The following is a 12,002-nucleotide window of genomic DNA, read 5'->3' as shown; positions in this document are numbered from 1 at the left end:
CATTATTGGAAAGACGGAGTATAATGAAGATGAAATTCCAAGTCACAAAGTTTGCAGACACGTCTTAAGGAAAACTTTCTTCCTAGTTCAGAATCACATAGTAGTTGAAGTTGGAGTGGACCTCTAGAGATTGTCTAGTCCAACCTACCTGCTCAAAACAGTACATACTATTTAAGTACTCCAGAACATCCACCTCTTCTCAGTTTGCTCTTGCAGTCAATGCAAGGTCCTGTTCTTACCTGTGAGACCTTCAGTCACTCAGGAACTGTCTGTGACCTTAGCTGTCTTAGTAGCAGATCATAAAGACCAAAATTTTAAGGTGTAATTTAATATGCCTACTCTTGCCAAATAGACCTAGAAAAACTTCAAATTTCAAATAGAAAAATATGGTTTCTATGAGTGCACAGAAACTATCCCATGGTATACATTTCACGCTAAGCAGCAGAAGGATTAATGCTCTTTTTAGAAACCAGGACGTATAACAGACCAGTTTACAAGACTTGGCAGAATGGGCTGTGGAGAACAGCGTACAACTCTACAGGAGACGGTCATGAGAAAATGTCAGTAAAGTGCTGGTGACTCCAGGCAGGTCATCGTGGTCCTGTCAGTATGACACTGAGTATCACACTTCAGAAGCTTTTCCTTGCCTCCTTGCTGCACATTGCTATTTTCAACTGAGATCTAGTAGTCAACTGTTTCTGCCCTTCAAGTCAACAAACTGAAGCAGCTTGCTTATCTCAGAAACTCCCAAGTGTTCCAGACAACAGCCTCCTTCCCTTTTTCTGTAACTGCCTGGACCCCTATGCATCACATACAGAGCCAACTGTCTGGCCTGGCCCCAAATCTCTGCAAACCAGCTGCCAGGCTTCCCTCCAGATGTAGCTACCTATAGTCCTTTCTATCCCTGCTCCCCTCCTCCCCCGCAAGAGATCTCACATTCAGCACACGAGCAAAATGAAAAAGTCTCAGCCCAGGTTTTTCCTGCCTCCCTGCAAAAAGCAAAACACCAAAACAAAACAAAAAACCAGCTCTGACACCCTCCTGCCAATTTTCACCACGGCCCCCCTGCTTTCCCAGCTAGATCTCCTGTAAAGCTCTTTAACTCCAGGTAGTCAGGGCACTCTCCAATCCCTGTTGTCCCATGTGCCATTTACACAGGAATTTCACAGGGGAGCTGGCTCTTTCCCCTACAACTACCTGGCTCATGGACACAACTCAGACCTGCACATGGTACTCATGAGCAAGCACACCACGCTCTCCCTCCCCAGGTCCCTTCAGCTCAATGCACCATTGCCCTGCGAAAAAAAGAGGGAACATTCATTCATTGAGTCACCAAGTTGCCATCACGCACAGGCACCCTTCAGCCTGAGCTATGTGCTGTGGTTCTCATCTCAGGATGCCAGCTGGTCAAAAAGAGCCTTATAATGCTCAAGACAGTGAAGAAGAAAGAAGGTAGGTGTGAAAAAGACCAAGAGAATGTCCCTGGATGCATTCCACACACCTCCAGCATACATGCTGGATCCCCTCCCCACAGTTAGTGGTGATTCAGAATCCCCTGACTATGGTTTTCGTTTGTTTTTTTTTTAATTTTCATTCCAACAGAAGAAAAATCTGCAAGATGCACCAGTAGCCACAACAGCCAGCAGTTCTTTGCCGGCAAACACCTCTTGCTCTGAGGGGTCCCGTTTTTCTGTCTCTTTTTTTTTTTTTTTTACTGGAGATACAAAAACCCACCCTCTCCCTTCTTCCTGGATGAGGGTAGAAGGACTTTTTGAATCTGCTGAATGGATGGAAATCAGGGCCCTATGCTGCATCAGTTGCTCTTCTAGTTCCTTACAGGATTTATATACATTTAGTGATTAGCAAACCACGAGTTTAAATCAGCTTCACATGGCCTTAGCTAACCTGTCTGAGGCACTCTTCTGATGCACTGGGAGTACTTTCAGGGTTAATTACAGCTGAAAGGTTTAAGCACCTACTGCCTCTTGGTTGTCAGTCACCAGTTGCTTGCTCAGAGATGTCTGATAAGCAGTAGGGTAGATTGGGAGTGTGTTTGCATGTCAAATGGGGCTGCAAGGTCTGTGTGCTAGCAGGACTGCTGCGATTGAGTTTGGGATCAAGAGCTCAATCCTCTATGTGGCTAAGCCTGCAGTTTCACAAGCAGCTGCCAATGTTAACAGCTCCCTCATGCCAAAAGGGGAAAGCTTGCCCTTCCCCCTCCCCTTTTTCTTATCCTCCCTGATTCTAGTCATATGATTCTCAGCATTTCTTGCTCTGGCACAATGAGATCCAGTTTTTCCACTGGATTAATTTTTTGCTCGCTCAGTAAGTTAAATTTGCTTGGTCCCTCAGGTGCTAGAAGGAGGGTGGCATAAAGTAAGAAGTTGGAGAACACTGCTGAGAGTGAGGAAAGAAAGTGGAGAAAATAGTGGGAAAGGCTTCCCCTTTATGGTGACAGCCAGCTCTTACACAGGGTCACTATATCTCCCGAAGCTGCAACCTAACCAAGCACTCTCTGCAATTAGTGGATGATCCATGTATCAACTGAGATATTGCTCCTGTCAAAAAAGGAATAACCTAGAAGCACGTCATTTTTCACTCAGCTGCAGACAGGAGGCACTCCAGCAGTAGTGGTAAACAAGGCTAATATTAACATAGAATCCTTTGGGGGTTAAATATGTCCTATCTACACACTCCATCCATGTGAATGCAGTTTCTCCTCCCTCCCTACGCCCCCTAGTTCTACATCAAATCTGTGGCTGAGCACTCTTGTTCATATGCGCTGCAACTTCTGAGGAGAATAAATTTCTGTAAAGTTCGTGTTCTTCCAGCAAAGTGACTTCTGCGACCAAGTTCATACTGACATCAGTGCTTCGGAATGCTGCCACCTTCTGTGGAAAACTGGAAATTTACTGCTTCCACTCCATGAATTGAGTTTTCCCAAGTTCTGTAATTTAATGCTTTATAAGAATGGCTGCTTCTTTACTACTTGCCTGCTGAACAGAAAATTACTATCCACAGAGGGATGTGAGAAAATCTAGGTTTACTTGCTTCATGTTCCTAACAGAGAGGATTGGAAAAACATCATGTTAAAACTTAGTGATAACATAAAGAAATGCTTTTATCATCCTCCAGGAAATTTACAGGCAACCCAGTGATTAAAATATCCTTCATCTGGAAAGTATTCTGTAGGTTACTGTAGGAAAGCAGGAGACCACATGTTGCTGTGTTCATTTTAAAGTCACAGCAGATTATCATGCATTAAATTGGAGTTGCTGCAAGGACTTATAAATAACATCTCCTCCTATCAGCTTTTTTAAAAACTGCAGCTGCTGAAAAATTCCCATTTGTCTAGGACAAACTGTGCTTCAATGAAGTGTGTCCAGAAAGAGGACTTATCAAGGAAGGCAGTTCCTTGTTTAAGTTAATAAAGAGACAAAAAAATGTACAGGCAGAACAAAATATCTCCAGGTAATTTGATCTATATTAAAAAAAAAAATATCTATCCAGCAACTTGAATGCAATTTCCAACAATTAATCCTATAAATGTAATAGCTACAAAAATCAATACAATCTTTGGAAGATTATTAAAAAGGCCTAAAATGTTTATTATAAAAATCAAAATAACCACTTCTAAAATACTTCAGACATTAACAAAATAGTATCTGCAGAATGTCTATGCCGTGTAGCTTCCAAGTACCAAAATACTTGTGTGGTCTCTGTCTGTTAGATCAGCAAACTGTAACCAGAAATCTGCACAGAACCTCTGGGAGAAACCCTGTCACGTGCTGCCATTCAAAAACTTTACTTCTAACATATTTCATGGTCATTTATTGGTTGGCTAATGCCAAGGTTCATCATGCTGTTCTCCAGTCATTTGGATGTAGTGATGTATACACATCACTAGGTAAATTTGCAGTCAAATAAGCTGAGACTGTGTCTATATTAACAAGTAGGACCTATTGATAGGAGTGGACCAGGACAGCAAAGCTACTTAATGTTGAGATCCTGACACACATAATATATGCATTTCAGGTAGGATGTGTGTCAGGTTAGCCCCAGCCTGGTAATATGGTTGGAATGCACTAGGAATGCATAGACGTCTCTACTTAGTATTCTAGTTAGTATCAGGAGCACACTTTTGAAGGAAACCTTCTGATTGCTCCCACTTGTCATGCAGGCTCCTGGAGTGTGCATAATGGATTCCTTTTGAAGGAAACCAAACCCACACATCCATCCCCAGAACATACCCAAGGCATTCCAATCCTGGCAGTCACTGCATCCACAGGACTAGACTAAAGCTGGTCTGGACAGGTATGTCAGTGTTGTGGGTGTCAGATCCTCAGCTCCCCTTCTTCTGCTCAGAACTTGTCTTACTTGTCATCTTAGACATAAGCTCAGGAATGGAAACATCCTGAGGCAATGAAGCCTATAAGGTTAGATGACACACAAATCCATTACCCAGTGTAGCAAGAACTGAAATATCCCAGATAATGGGGAAAAAAAAAAATCACAAATATGTGGTTATGCTATAGAATGAATTGAGAAACACAGCTCAGAACACAGCTTTTAAAACGCCTAGCTGGTTTCTGCAGGGTTACTACCAAGCTTGGGAAGGCAGACTGGACTCAAAAAAGCAGTCCACTGAGTGAACTCATTGCTCTGGAGAGAAAAGGGGACGTTGCACAGAACCAGGACATATCCAACAAGCCTCTTCAGTCTCTGAGACACAGACAAGCGTCTGTCCTGCTTTTACACTCAAGCGACATACACTGGCACGACGCTGGACCTGTGTTAACAAGACTGACTGCTGTCTGTGCACCTGAAGCAAAGCCAATCAGCAGGAAATCCCCAACAGACACAAAACGGCTCTCTGTATCCTTAGAGAATTTTCCAAAGGTGGTGTCAGAATGGAGGTCACTTCCAGTACAGCACCAAACCCATCTTTGGAGGGATTTCTAAACACATTGGTGGGAAGCAGCCCATGCACACTTAGGAAATCCTGCTGTGGGCACATACCACTGTACTGCCACCCCCAGATTACGACAAGGAGGGATTTCTCACTTTGCATTTAGCTACCACTGCCAGTCATGAGGTGTCACTGACACACCACGGGCCACCATGTAAGTCACTTCATCACCATGGGCCTGTCAGCATGGAGCGCTGCTTTGCCCCTTGTTTTCGACAGAAGAGCAGCCTAATGCTGACACAGGCCCAAGCTGGTCCGACAGGGCTGAACCAGTGCGATAAAGCTGCCAGGCCCGTTAGCACGGGGGCAGCACCAGGCACCCGCTGGGGACAGACCCCCTGCCCCATGGACAGACAGCGAGTCCCACGGGGAAACTGGGACCATGAGCCAGCACTGTGTCCTTGTGGCCAGGAAGGCCAATGGCATCCTGGGGTGTATTAGAAGGGGGTTGGTTAGTAGGTCAAGAGAGGTTCTCCTTCCCCTCTACTCTGCCCTGGTGAGACCACACCTGGAATATTGTGTCCAGTTCTGGGCCCCTCAGTTCAAGAAGGACAGGGAACTGCTGGAGAGAGTCCAGCGCAGGGCAACAAAAATGATTAAGGGAGTGGAGCATCTCCCTTATGAGGAAAGACTGAGGGAGCTGGGGCTCTTTAGTTTGGAGGAGACTGAGGGGTGACCTCATGAATGTTTATAAATATGTAAAGGGTGAGTGTCATGAGGATGGAGCCAGGCTCTTCTCAGTGACAACCAATGATAGGACAAGGGGTAATGGGTGCAAACTGGAACACAGGAGGTTCCACTTAAACGTGAGAAGAAACTTCTTCTCAGTGAGGGTGACAGAGCACTGGAACAGGCTGCCCAGGGAGGCTGTGGAGTCTCCTTCTCTGGAGACATTCAAAACCTGCCCGGACGCCGTCCTGTGTAACCTCATCTAGCTGCTCCTGCTCTGGCAGGGGGATTGGACTGGATGGTCTTTCGAGGTCCCTTCCAATCCCTGACATTCTGTGACTCTGTGGTTGGGCGGTGCGGCGGCCCCGCCCGTCCCGCTCCTCTCTCACAGGCCGCTGCACCTGCGGGCCCGCTGCGCACGCGCACACGACATCGTACCCCCGCCCCGTGTCCCGTCTCCAGCGCGGGGGATGGGGGCCGGTCCGAGCGGCGGGCGGGGCGGGGCGGGGCTGCCCTGGTGCCCGGATGTGGGCAGGTTCGCGGCTCGGGCTCGCCGCTTCGTGGGGAGGGGGGGGCGGAGGGGGAACGGGAAGGGCGCGCGCGCGCGCCTCCGCTCACGCACTCGCGCCCCGGCGGCGAGCGCGTGCGCGTTCGCCCCCCCCTCCCCCCCCACGTCGTCGCTCGCCTCCGCCCCGCCCCCTGCTTCCCCGTCCCCCCTCCCCCCCCCGCTCCCCCCCAGCTGGCGAGCCGGGCGAGGAGGGCGGCTCGCGCTGCCGGCACGTCGCTGACACTCGCGCGAGGTAAGCGGCCGCCTCGCGCCGGAGCCGGGGCTGTGGGGAAGTTTGCCCCCTGGGCGCCACGAGCTCCCGTCAGCGTCCCGCCACCCGCGCCGTGACCGGCAGCCCGTCCTCGCGCGGAGAGGTGGCGTCTGCCCCCGCCCGGGGCCGAGAGGCCGGCGTCTCCTCCTCGGGCCTGCCTCGCCGGCCGCGGCCCGGGCCCGGGCCTGCCTCCGCGGTCGCGGTGGGAGTGAGCGGCGATACCCGCTCGCCGAGTGGGAGCTGGGGGAGGCGCCCTGCGGCGCACGGCCTCTTCTCCGCAGCCTCCGCCGTGCCCCTCGGTGGCGCCTGCCTTGGCCTGAGGAGCGCTTGGCTGGGTGTAGGGGTTCCCTGCCAGGCCCTGCTCCAGAAGGGCTGTCACGGCGGGGCGCTGGGGCGGATGACACCGGGAGGCCTTCCCTTTTCTTCCTTCGAGTTCCGTCCTGGGGTCTCAGCCGGGAGTTAAGGTGGCGGGGCTGAGAGGTTCTGCCGTGGCAGTCAGCGGGGGAGGCTCGTGTGTGAGACCTCAGCGCCCTGTCAAGCAGGTGGGCCCCCAGTCTGAGCCTCTGCTTTAAGGACTCGAGGGTGTGGGGGTTGCGTGCAGCTGTTTTTCCTCTGCTTCTTGCACCAAAACCTTTGGTTGTTGTGTAGTTTGCTCTCATAATTCCGTGTCTTCCCTTCTATCCATAACCTGGCTTTTACTAGAGGGGACTTCTTCAGGGAAGAAACTGCCAGTTCTTGAAAGTCAGGAAAAGTCCTTGCTTTGCTGTGCAAAGTATCAGTAGGAAAGAAATGACTATTAAAGAGCTAGTTCGCTTTGTGGGAGGAGAGTATATTTGTCAGCGTCCTGAGAAGCAATATGGGTGAGGGAAAGATTATGTTTTCTGTTTTGTACTTGAAAGTCTTTCTTGAGTATGCCATGTCATGTGGCTCAAAGTGACAGTAGTGTCTGTATATGTCTGGAAAAAACCCAGGAAGGTCTAGGTGTATTCAGTGTGTGTCATGGTGCTCTCAAATTCTGTGAGTCAATGGGGTGCTCTAAACTAAGACCGAAGACTTATTCAGTGTGAGTGGCTATACTGTGTTTCTGATGGATAATCTTTCACTAGTGGAAACCTGTAGGCTTGCTAAGTGCCATGGAGCTCGTGAGCCATTAGAAGTAAGACATACAAATTCTATTACCTGCTCCTTAGGGAGAAACACAGAAATAGCACTATGAAAAGTGCTATTAGAGATTTCTTCCCTGGATATATTCTTTAATTCTATCTCAAATATGAGCTGCTGGTCATGGAGCTTCTTTAAAGGAGAAGAGCAGAAGACAGCACTGTTGTCTGGAATTTGAGCGTTATCAGCCTTGCATGGTTAGAAGTGTCTTCATGAAAGAGTGGATAAATGAAAATGGGGTTAAGAACAATTAAGAGTCAGAAAGAAAAGCAAAAGTACAGCTCTTCACTTTTCCATTTTGGATAATGAATAATTATTAAAAGGAGCTTAATGTAAGTATCTTTCAAACTGTTAGACAAAAACATGGATTTGTCAATACTGAAAGGCTTACTGTAGTACCTAAATGAAAGTATCTGGTCTGTGTTATAGAACTGGTAATTTAAAGTTCCTGTTTGACCTTAAAATCTGTCAAATTTAACGTCAGATTAGTTAAGCTTTCAAAAGTGTTACAGTTTTGTTACAGAAATATTTCTTTGTCAGTCTGTCAATGGCAAAAATTAATAGGTAATTCGTGGCTTCAAAAAGCGATACAGAATTTCTGAGCACTGAGTCTTCCAGTAAACTTCATTTAAAAAATGTATTAGTGAGGCTTGGCTGAACAATTGTGCCATAATACAAAAATGGTGTCTTTGAATAAGAGAACTTAAAAATTTCAGAAGCCACAAATAGGTGTGAAAGGCATGATCAACTGAATCTGTGAAGAGCTTTTACTGAGGATCTCTGCTACTTTTCAGACTCTTGTGCAGGTTAACTTCTGCATCTTTAACGTCATTTCAGTGCTCTTGAAGACATCGTCTTTAACTGCCCAAGGCAAATGTCTCAAATAATGTTAGTTTCTAGGCTTTCTGTCTTTGATTTGCAGTGTGTCGTATTAGAAGGAACAGTTATAGGTGGTTGCTGATGTCTGTGAAGTTCTGCAGCAGCAACCATGAAAACTTTGTAGTCTAATGGATTTATTCACTGTTGCTGTGAGGCACAGGACTGACAGCAGGCTCACTTTCTTGTGTGCTATGAAAGAGAGCACCGTACTGTTTTCTGGAAAAATGCAAAAGGCTGAGAAACTTCCTTTCAAAAGGTAAAAGGGTAATGCTTAAGACAACAAAATGCCAAAAATTGTTGGATATGGAAAGAAAATTCGTAGGATTTTTAAAAATTGATTATCAAAGACATTTTAAAGCTAAACATTGTTTGAGGGGATGAAAGAGGGTGGGAATGCCAAATTCAGAATCGAACAAGGAGGTTAATAAAGTGCTTACCTCATGAACATGTTTTATTTATCGTAGGTGGCATGAAACATCCTATTCGTCAGCATATACATAAGGAATGCTCTTGGCACACCTTGACAAGTTGCTTTGGCCTAAACATCGATTGCCGCTTGTAAAAACCTGTAAGTAAAATAAATGTAATTTGATTTGAGATTGCTTTTATGATTTGCTTTCTGATTACAGTTAGCATGGTCTGCCCCTAAAAGGAGAGCCAAGTATCAGTTACCTTATTTTGTAAAACATGCAAATCTTCGGTTATATTAACTGACAGAGATTCTAAAAGCTGAAATCAACTATTGTTTCTTACAGAAATGGCAGCTCAGAAAAGGAAGTCGATGTTAGTAGAGCCTTCTGCTAAACGTCCAAAGCTGGACAAGAACAGCAAACCGTCATCAGTGAAGAAGGAAAAGGAGGTGTCAGATATAAAACATGTCTCAAATAAATCAAAGCCTAATCAGTGTGCAGTGCAGGAGAAAACTGTACTCAAAACCTCTGCCAAATCAAACAGGTCAGTGACAAAAAATAAGTAATTTTTCTAGGTTATCTTCCTAGACTAAATTAGTGCAGAAACAATCCAAGCAGAATGAATTTGAGTCAAATATACAGCTAAATAATTAAATAATACTAGTGGGAAGATCAGCCTTAAATGATTGTGATATCTGCTACATGGTCTTTCTCTGGAATCATATTAGTGTCTCGAAATCCAGAAAGCCTTCCTCCAAAAAAAAAAAAAGATTCTGAAGTAAAAATAAATCTAATACTATATCAGCTAATACATCATTTGAAATCCACAAATGTCAACAATTAAAAACTGCTAGAGATATTAAAAAGCATTCATCTGTGGTTCATAGATCAGTCTTGCCATGCATAAAAAACATTAAGTACTACACTTAAGAGTAACCAGGTGGAAAAGAAGTCTATTTAGAATGATTCTAGAGAAAGTTCTTCTATAAGTATTGAGGGAATAAGATATAGTGTTTCAAAAGAGAAAAGAAAGGTTTGAGGTAGAGGCTAGCAGGAATGATAAGAGTCTTATGACAAATTCTACTTTTTGGATGCTGAAAAAATAATTATTTGAATCTTTCAGTGATAACACCAGTGAACCTGAACAAGGAATGCGCATGACTACAAGATCATCAGGATTCAACTCAAATAATAAAACAATTCCTGACAAAAAGGTCCAACAGCAGCCTAAATCTGCAAAAAGTAAGGAAGTATGCCAGAAAAAATCTGTGCAAGAAATTCCTAAGTCAAAATGCATAATTGCACCAAATGAGCCAGTAACGAGGAGATCACAGAGACTGCAGCAGTTAACACATGTACATGTACCAGCAAGATCCCTGCGCAACAGGGAAGTTAAAGAAGAAAAAGCTTCGGAAGTTAAACAAAGTAGCCAGGCAAGAAGACATGCTCAGAATGTTGCAGCAAAACCACTTAAATCTGCTGGAAAGAAAATGGAACAGAAAAACACAAAAACAAAGCCAAATGATACAAATGAGAACAAAGAAATACATGTAGAAGTGACGAGGTCTCTGAAAGAGAAAAAATGTAAAGCAGACAATAAAAATGATAATTCGAACAACTTCCAACAAAACCTTCAGGGATCATCAGGTCCTGATGAGAGTCTTAAGGAAGTTAAGAAAGACCTAATGGGCCCTGTATCTCCTATTCCTAGCAACACAAAGAAAGTGGAAACAGATTCTCTTAAGCCAAATTCTAAGACAGTAACTAATGAAAAGCAACAAATACATCAGAAGGTAAAAAACAGTACAAAACCAAAAAAGATTTCACAGCCATCTGTAAGTGAAATAAATGTGGCTGATCAGCCAGAGAACGATGTGAAATCCAAAAGGGTAAGCATCCTTGAACTTTGTGAAGAAATCGCAGGTGAGATTGAGTCTGATACAGTAGAGGTGAAAAAAGATTCCCCTAATGCTGAGTGTAGCAAAACAGAAGAAAAGCATGCCAGCATACAGTTTCAACAAAGTGAAATGCTTATTCAGAAAGAAGCTAGTCAAAGTACTCAATGCAAACGTTTTTTCCCTAGTAAAAAAGGAATGCCTGTTAAATGCACTCTGAATGGTAGAAATAACTCCTCAAACAAAAACTCTAAATGGACCAAAATTAAATTACTGAAAGCTAGTAACATTAAGCAAAGTAACTTAAATTCTGCAAATGTCCCCAAGCTTTCTTTGTTAAAAGATTACACTGAAGTTTCAGAGGCAAGTCAAATAGCTACAGAAGCAGAGCTTTCGAAGGCACAAGACAAGCTGTCAGTAACAGGACTCTCTGAGAATGAAAGTGCAACTTGTGTGCAGGAGAAATCAGATCCTTCATCTGAAAGAACTGAAGCTAAAGAAGTGACATTGGAAATAAAACAGCCCACAAAGAGAGGTGCAGAAAATGGTTTGTTGCACAATTTGACAAAACATTTATGTGAGTCAAGACCAGATGAGGTAAGTCATTTTAATGATGGCGTATGGTGGGAGGGTGTTCTCAAACTGTTCTGTTTTCTGAGAATGACATGCTTAGAAAGTTTGTTTTAACAATTACTTCATTTTACAGTAACTTAGAATTTTTGAGTGTATTAAAGATGCTTTGCTGGTGTGTTGTCATAAACAGGATGATAGTAAGCTAGATAATGAATTTGTTCCATCATCCTAAATTCTGTAGCTAATGAAATGTTGATCAATAAAATTTTCTGCTGGAGCTGAAGACTGTACAGATTCATATGGATGGTTTTTAATGACTTAAGCTTGCATAGCTGTTCTATTCTGAAAAGGTGTATTAAAAGAAATGAGAGGGGAAACAAAGTGTTCTCTATCTGAGTGACCTTTGATTAAAATTTAAGATTTTAAGGACAAAAGTGTTCCATATGAAGTATTTTATAAGCTTATATATCAAATGAAAAATATTTTTTTTCAAAAGTAATACCACGAACTTCAATATGGACTAGCTAATCAGTTGCATTTTGTTTGCTTAAAATAATGTAGGAATCAGAAAACTGGTACTGTATCCAAGATGTTAATACTTAGTTAACTCAGTGATTTTTTTAATAGG

At 44.2% G+C, this 12,002-nt stretch overlaps 1 protein-coding gene across 3 annotated transcripts in view; it reads left to right on the top strand.

The window, feature by feature from the left end:
- Positions 1–6,299: 6,299 nt before the first annotated feature.
- The window catches only part of ESCO1 (establishment of sister chromatid cohesion N-acetyltransferase 1), a 33,796-nt gene continuing 28,093 nt past the window's right edge, over positions 6,300–12,002 (top strand). For 2 of the 3 annotated variants that reach the window (XR_010470492.1, XM_065053305.1), the window contains exons 1-4: positions 6,300–6,438; positions 8,961–9,064; positions 9,252–9,450; positions 10,030–11,398. Coding sequence is in view for 2 of the 3 variants with exons in the window: in XM_065053305.1 (XP_064909377.1) it covers positions 9,254–9,450; positions 10,030–11,398 (1,566 nt within the window). In the remaining variant the exon portion in view is untranslated. Of the gene's footprint in view, positions 6,439–6,802; positions 6,999–8,960; positions 9,065–9,251; positions 9,451–10,029; positions 11,399–12,002 lie in introns of those variants that run through there. The other variant, XM_005498369.4, reaches the window with a different exon arrangement.

The sequence above is a fragment of the Columba livia genome, chromosome 2 (assembly GCF_036013475.1).
Source record: "Columba livia isolate bColLiv1 breed racing homer chromosome 2, bColLiv1.pat.W.v2, whole genome shotgun sequence".
Classification (NCBI taxonomy): Eukaryota; Metazoa; Chordata; class Aves; order Columbiformes; family Columbidae; genus Columba; species Columba livia.
Note: the sequence above shows the minus strand (reverse complement) of the source record. Positions and strands in the feature narration are given on the sequence as shown.